At 39.5% G+C, this 8,104-nt stretch overlaps 1 protein-coding gene across 1 annotated transcript in view; it reads left to right on the plus strand.

The window, feature by feature from the left end:
• LOC103368782 (kynurenine--oxoglutarate transaminase 3) overlaps nt 1-7,430 on the plus strand; it is an 8,395-nt gene extending 965 nt beyond the window's left edge. The window contains exons 2-12 of the mRNA XM_008297267.1: nt 668-812; nt 1,936-2,085; nt 2,196-2,282; nt 2,664-2,786; nt 3,672-3,792; nt 4,036-4,112; nt 4,200-4,289; nt 4,385-4,571; nt 5,564-5,637; nt 5,732-5,818; nt 6,530-7,430. Coding sequence (XP_008295489.1) covers nt 668-812; nt 1,936-2,085; nt 2,196-2,282; nt 2,664-2,786; nt 3,672-3,792; nt 4,036-4,112; nt 4,200-4,289; nt 4,385-4,571; nt 5,564-5,637; nt 5,732-5,818; nt 6,530-6,586 — 1,198 coding nt within the window. The 3' untranslated portion in view covers nt 6,587-7,430. The remainder of the gene's footprint in view (nt 1-667; nt 813-1,935; nt 2,086-2,195; nt 2,283-2,663; nt 2,787-3,671; nt 3,793-4,035; nt 4,113-4,199; nt 4,290-4,384; nt 4,572-5,563; nt 5,638-5,731; nt 5,819-6,529) is intronic.
• Nucleotides 7,431-8,104: the final 674 nt, after the last annotated feature.

Consider the following 8,104-nt stretch of genomic DNA (forward strand, 5'->3'; position numbering starts at 1 on the left):
AAATAGTACCAAGTTGCATTATGGGAAATGTAGAACCCAGGAACTCATAAGTAGTTCATCTGAACCTCTGCTGCGGCAGGTATGACGATTCTTTTTTTTTTTTTTTACAGTTTCTGGCTAATGGTGAAATATTGGTGCTTTTTGAAAGATGCCACGCCTTTCAAACCCACCAGTGGGGTTTTACTCTCCAGAGGTTAAATATTCACTGACTACCAAGTGACTCTGTACCATATGGCAGTTCAAAGTCTAGAAGATCCAAATTAAGTGTTTCTACCAAAGTCCACTGTCAGTTTGGGAACTTTTTTCTTGCTTATTACATAATTACCTATTTTTCAAAGAAATGCATCATATCAACTATAATAAGCGTATCATTAGTATATGTGGCAACGCTTTCCTAATTTCACTGTCAGTAGTGCCAAACTGTGTAGGACTTTCTTGGGATTAGCAATGTAATTTTTTGCTAAAAATATGAGGAAACTTTATTGAAAATAACTGTGTAAAATAAGCCACTACCAACAAGTTCATAGGCTTCTTGGTCCAGTTACTGCACAGCTCTCAGACCAGCGTCTGTGCCTTTGTATTTCGTGGCTGACTGTTTGTCCTTCTGTCAGAAACATCTTATGAGCTCTATTCTGTCTTGTAAAGATTTTTTCTTTTGTCACCTTAGGGTGGCGTTTACTGCACTGGCAGCCGATCCATCCGTCGTTAACCTGGGCCAAGGCTTTCCAGACATCCCTCCACCTTCTTATGTCAAGGAGGCGCTAGCGAAGGCTGCATCAGTGGACAGGATGAACCAGTACACCAGAGGCTTTGTGAGTCTGATTAGCTGTCGTAGCAGTGACTCATGGCAGACCGCTAAAAAAAGAAGCTAATTCATTTAGCATTTCTTGTAAGGAGCTGAATACAGATTTTGATGTTGTTTCAGGTGCAGTCAGAAATTTAGGACCAAACTTCTCAGTGTTTAAGAAATCACTAATGTAGCTAAAAAACAAATCCTCCAGCTCACCTTGAACACTTGGTGTTTCTTGGTGCCCTTTTACCCCCCATCTCCCTGGCTGGCCCGTCGCTATGTCCTCAGAAGCTGCACTTTAAACTGCACCTGTAGAAATGTGTAGAAATGGCCTGAACTGCTGTGGAGCTCACTGGTTCTCAGGTTCCACCTGCTGCAGATGTGGTTTAGCTGATGATAAAGTTCTGGATGCTGCAGATTTAAGATTCATCACATCACAAATGTAGGAAGTCCGCTGTAAGATATGAAACGTGTCAGCTACAGTTGCAGCCGTTAGCATCACTGCTAATCAGTCGGGTTGTGCCTTGGGCAATATCCGAGCTACAGCCTGAATCACGTTAACACATGATAGAATATTGATTTTGGGTTTATTACTTAGATCGGTCCATTTAGTTGTTTTCTACATGTAGGTAACATATAATGTTACAGAGCATAATAATGTTACACTCCATATCGCTGTCAAATACATGCATGAGAGGTAACACCAGAAAGAAGCCTCAGAAATCACTTGTGCACAGGCGCCACGAGCAACGTGTCACTGCCAGCCAATCCTGTCCCGTGATTTGCATCATGTGGTAGCAACATGCCGCTTTTGTTTACGCATAATAGTCCAGAGCGCAATGCGACTGATTTGATGCAGATGGGTCACAAATGTAATTTTTAGTAAAGTGAGGTACAAATATTTTATCAGTCAGTCTTGGACAATATTGAAATTTCACTTTCATGTTTCATAAATACGTCGACCTGCTAAAACTCTCCATTCAGTAAAGTAGCAGGCGGGAGGTACTGAGACAGGAGCTGCCATATAAAAATCAACCGTATGCTATGACACAGTTTTCATTGAAATATTTGCTGAAGCCAGAAGTTTACTGTTTACATTTTGTTCTGTCATTTTGTTTAAACTTGTGTCCTCTATCGGTTTGAAGGGTCATCCACCTTTGGTAAAGGCCCTTTCTCAGGTTTATGGGAAGGTCTACGGACGCCAGATCGACCCCTTAAAAGAAATTCTGGTCACAGTCGGCGGTTACGGTTCCTTATTCAGCACCATGCAGGCACTGGTGGAAGAAGGAGATGAGGTGAGCACATTTCTCTCCCTGACTTTATATTCATACACATTCATATGTTCATTTCTAAACATGCTTCCAGTGTTAACAGCATGTTTCTTGTGTGATGTCGCCTCCTCCAGGTCATCATCATTGAACCCTTCTTTGACTGCTATGTGCCGATGGTGCGAATGGCAGGGGCCAAGCCTGTGTTCATACCGCTACGCCTTGTAAGTTTGACTTGCTGTTTACATCAGGTTTTCTAAATGTTCACCAAATTCAATTTAAAATGTTTTAAAATCACATGAAATGCAACTTGAAGCCTGATTCACAATCAAACCACAAGATTCTGACGATTTCCTGTAAACTTTATTAGAATTTATTACAATCCGGACAAGTCAGGGAATTTTGTGACACAAACATCCAGACCAATCTCATAAAACAAATATTCATAATGTAATATGACATCATTACAATATTTGATCACTTTTCATATTTAAACATGCAGATTCCCTCATACATGTAGTATGTAAATACTGCAGACTTACGTGGTTTGAGGATGTTAGTAAAGTGAGGAGCCATGACAGAAAACGTGTTCTGAAAAATTTTAGAAGCCTGGAAAGAAGACAGGCACGAGTGCTGACTGGTTCCTCGACCCAGACGAGCTTTCCAGTAAATTTAACTCAAAGACAAAGGCCATCATCATTAACACTCCGAACAATCCAATTGGGAAGGTAAGTACAGACCACAGTCATCACTCATGAGGTGCTTTTCATTAGACTAACCGATGCTTCCGTATTTCTTCTCTCCCGTGACCCAGACCCGTCGTCCAGTCCTTTAACCCTCTAAAACCCAAACCACCAATAAAAGGCATTTTGTCATTAAAAACATTAAAACAAAATGACACAATTTATGAGCCAGAAACTGTAAAAATAGGAGAAATCCCAGGATTTGTAACTTTTTGACGGTCCTTGAACTACCCATCTGTGACATGCTGATCTTAAAATTGTGATATTGAATGAAAATGACTTTATTGTATATTTTTCATTGAAGAATTTGCCCAAAATAAACAACTGTAGTCGTTGGCACCACTGTAAGGCCGTTAGTGACTGACAGTTATGTGGCAAACATTCAGGAACCTTTTGCTTAAACTGGACAGAACTGCAGGCTGTTTGCATGGAGCTGAGTAGAGACAAGTAAAGAGGGAACTTAAAATATAAGTCGTATAATATCTATAGTATGTGAAGCCACATTTTTTTTGTTTGTTTAGAGACTTCTTGTACATATTGATTTCAGTTTTTCATTTTTTTTAGTCATGAATGATGAAAGAAATTCAACTTTGGTTTAATCTTAATTATGACTTATGACATTATAACTGTATCATGCTGCACAAAAGACATTTGAATTCTCCTTCTTGGCATTCAGAGGGTTAAATGCACCTCGACCACCTTCCACCCTATATAAAAGAAACGTGGCTCTCAAATCCTCACTGGGAGGAACTAAGACAGAATAGGAGAAATGTGGAAGCACGTTAGTGTAATGAGAAGCAGCGACTGTGTTTGAGAAGCTTGCTGAGAAGAAGTTGAATGCTGTCATTAGTTCTTGGCCTCTTTCTGCAGATTTTCACCAGAGATGAGCTGCAGATGATCGCAGACCTCTGTATTAAACACGACACGCTGTGCTTCAGTGATGAGGTTTATGAGTGGCTCGTCTACAAGGGACATCAGCACATCAAAATTGGTACATTTTCAGTTTCACATACTTGTCTGACAGAAAAAGTAAATAAGGTGTAAAATGCACTAACATGAATTTAAAGCACTTCTTTTGTACGTGTCAGCACAGCTCTGCAAAATCTCTTAAACCTGTTTTTAGCATAAATTTAGATTTTTTTAATGTTAACAACTGAAGAACATGTTATTATTGACTTTTAAAGATTCTCAGAATCACATCCTGAGTTTGTGATAATGTTTTGTTTCTCTGCAGCCACTTTGCCTGGAATGTGGGATAGAACCATAACTATCAGCAGTGCAGGGAAGACATTTAGTGTTACTGGATGGAAGGTAAGAAAAATGTAGATTTAGAACACAAGTTCTGATATTCAATCCTGATCTGCTTCTGATTGTGGCTTTTACATTTGTGACTTGTAGCTTGGTTGGTCTATAGGACCTGAGCACTTAACTAAGCATCTTCAGACTGTCATGCAGAATACGCTGTACACCTGCCCAACACCTTTACAGGTTAGTCTGCCAAACTTTTTACATAAGGAAGTCTTTGAGTTTATGAGAGAGTGCACATGAGAAGTGACATGAGAGTGCTTTGTATTTGTCCTCAGGAGGCCGTGGCACAAGGTTTACTCCTCAACTATGAGCTGATGGGTCAGCCTGAGTGCTACTTCACCTCACTGGCAGAAGAACTTGAGGTGAAGAGGGACCGGCTGGCCTCCATCCTGCAGGAGGCTGGTATGACTCCTGTCATCCCAGAGGGAGGCTACTTCATGCTGGTGGACGTCACATCTCTCAGTGAGTTACTGCTCTGTTAAACTGACGTCACAATCACTTACACTCGTGATACCCTTTGGTGTGGCACTGCTGCATCGTCTGTGTACAGACTTAAACTGCAGCCTGACTGGCTGGCCGAGGCATTCAACCACGAGATGGAAACTGAAGTTGAGTTGAAGAGTGAGTGTGTGGGTTTTTAAATATATTTATTACTTTCAACATCTTATTACTGAGCCAGTATATTGTGGAACCAGGCACATGCCTGCACACCTTGTTTCTGCTGCCTCCAAGTGACCAGAAAACACATTATTGCGGGTTTATTGAATTCTTGATGTGGATAGCAGTGGGACTGTCTCTAAGGCCACGTTTACTCATAGCCAGGTATTCACAAAAATGGATCTACGTTTTCAAAAATAACATTTTTCACACCAGATTGTTTTCAAAAAAATCTTTGTTTACACAAATTCACATAGACATGTCGTTAACTTAAGGAGCTCATAGCAGCTCTTAATAAGAGCTGCTATGAGCTCCCAGACCTATAGGGGGCAGTGTAACAAGAAGCATGAAGCTATGCTAGCCAATAACAATCCTGGAAAAAACACAACAACGAAAGCTTCTTGTTGCTTCAACGATAATGGCTCGAGGGTTGTTTGTTTGGACCGACAGAGAAGTGGAGCTTCTCCTGAATGTGGTGTTAGAGAACAAAACAAGTCAAATACTTGACAATGTTGACTGGGAAACATGTCAGTCCAAATATATGGACGTAGCCAAACTGCAAACATGGGTCGCACACTGTGATGTGAAACTCTGTCTCCTCCTGTCTACATGCAAACGTAAAGATGGAGTTTTTCCAAATCTCTACTTTAGCCGGAGTTTTCAGATACGATCATTTTCAGTGACTTGTAGCTTCATTTACGTGTAAACCAAAGGCCCAGACGCACTGAAATATCAGCGTTTTTGCTACGTGTAAACGGGGCCTAGCTCTGCTTGTAAATATCTCTTCCTCATTGTAGATCTGGACCTGTCGCATATAACTGATGATGAGGCCTATGACTACAAGTTTGTCAAGTGGATGATTAGAGAAAAGGTAAATACACTTCTTCATTCTAACACTCATTTTTTTAACCACATATTTTTATTGCTTTTTAAAAAAAATGTACTCATTAATATATTTAATGCAGAAACTAGCAGCCATTCCAGTCACAGCGTTTGTTGGAGATGAGTCCAAGAAGCAGTTTGAGAAATACATCCGCCTGTGCTTCATCAAGGTAAATAGAGAAAGTTTCCAGTTGTTACAAACCAAGAAGACATAATCTCCAAAATGATCCAGTAAAACTTAAATCGCTGAATCCCAAGCAGTTTCTGGTCTTTTTTGCTCCCATTACATTCATATTCTACATCACTGTGGGATCATTTTTCACTGAAAGATAAAAGTTCTGCACCTCTATGGAAACAACACAACCGTGGCTAGAAGCAGAGAGAACTTAAAAATGTCCTCTGTGCATTATGAGACGGTTATAATGCCATAAATCATATAAAAAAAGAAGAAGAAAAAAAAAGAAAAGCATAAGTAGGATTTCTTTGAAAAACCTGGAATGTACAATAACGTTTCAAGCCCACAGATGTTGTCAATACTAGAAAAATATGGCGATTGTACATTCTGTTTTTATTTTGCTACTTATGTTGAATTTTTTTCCCCATACTTGTCCCCCATCTGTCTAAACACAGCCTGCAGTTCAGCAAAAAAATGAGTTTTTGTCATGTGACTGCAGCTGAGTCACTTATGGTTTCACGGTTGTGCTGATTGTGATTCTTTTAGTTTTGAAGCTGATAAATGGCATCATCTTGGCAATTTGTTTAAAAGATAAAATCCCTTTCAAAATCACTGGCAGGTTTTGGGGTTCAGAGTGTTAATGCTGGCTGGGTGCATTTTTTTTTTCTTCTCTGTTGGGAAACACGTGTTTTCTTTCTTTCAACAGCAAGACAGTACTCTGGAGGCAGCAGGGGACATCTTGAAAAACTGGACTAAGATTTAATGGGATCTGGTGAAGACTTGAAGTGGACTGCACCCGAACTGGGGAACAGTACAACTTTAGTAGAGGAGTTAACTGTTGAGCTGTACACAGTGTTAAAAAAAAGCTATCTTCAGGTTACCAAGACTGAAAGGAATAGTTAATATAAATGCTGGGTGAGATAATGAAGTTGAAGTTTTTTTATTTTTTTTCTCCAATGTGGATTTAAAGCCCTTATTCATTTCTGTTGCCAATGTGAATTACTGAAGTCGGTTAGTATTTTTCTAGTGTTGTAACATTTGACACACAGCAGAGAAGTAAACGAAGGGCTGCTGTAGCTGAGCCAGGCTGCTGTAACTGTGCCTTTTCTGTGTCTTTTGTTTCCAGTAAAGCTGTGAAACTTAAGACACATGCCTTTGGTTGGACTGTTTTGTGAAAACCAGAGAAGAATACAGTGTTTTTCCAATCGGTTCCAGATCGTGGAGACTAGAGCAGAGTGATTTGGGGGGAAAATATCTACTTGTTCTGTTTTCTGACAGATATTGAGATAAAAAATAAATGTCTGTATTCATTGTGTAATATATTTATAATATGCCTGGAATATGACCACATAAGGTACCATCGAAACTGTGGATGTAACATGAGGTGGATGGCAATTTGTAAAACCATGTAAATCTACATGGAAATAATGGCGTATTTAAAATTCCAATTTCTATTAAAACTTGATTATTTTTATAATTGCGCAGCTGCAGTGGAGACCATACAGATTTACAAAAACACAACGTTGGCTGGCATCTACTGATTCCATGAATTCATCTCTGGTTTTCATCTCCTTTTGAATAAATCTGTTAATAAATGTGAACACGCAGTTTGTTTTCCAGTTTTTTTGTTTGTCTCACACACACACACCACCTAAAACACAATCACCCTTGTTTTTTTGTTTTTATTGAGTGTGATCTTACATGAGTGTATTCATACGTTAAGGCCATTACCACGATAGAGACATGCAACCACTGTACCATTAAAAGCCACTTGTGATATGAATATGACATTTTTGCAGTAACTTCAGAGGCTAAAATAATGTTGCCGCGGTAATTCTTGCCTTGTATTGGCTGCTACCGGTCCGCTAATTCTCGGAGACCACCCTTGTTTTCAAAGCTGTGGACTTAAAATCAAGTAGCAATTAACAATACTTAAAAATGTATAGGAATAAGCAGTGAGACTAATAAAAAAGAAACACCATATTTGCACCAGTCTTAAGTCAGTACAGCAAAATGGTGCAAGTGTCCGAAAGGTGTGCCAAGAACAATGGGAATTAAAAATCCAAACCCTGTCTTGAATTAAAGAGGTCTGAGGCAAATTTAATACAGTCTCAAGTTGTCAAGAACATTTTGTGTGTGCACTGTTAAGCAGCTGGAGTGGTCGGGCATGGACTAGATTTTACCCACCGTGGCATTTCCAGTCAGTGTAGAGTGATTTTTGTCATTGTTCTGTTAACTATTCATTGAGACTTATTTTATGTTACATAATCCTCAATGTTTG

Source organism: Stegastes partitus, unplaced genomic scaffold (genome assembly GCF_000690725.1).
Source record: "Stegastes partitus isolate 25-593 unplaced genomic scaffold, Stegastes_partitus-1.0.2 Scaffold25, whole genome shotgun sequence".
In the NCBI taxonomy this organism is placed as follows: domain Eukaryota; kingdom Metazoa; phylum Chordata; class Actinopteri; family Pomacentridae; genus Stegastes; species Stegastes partitus.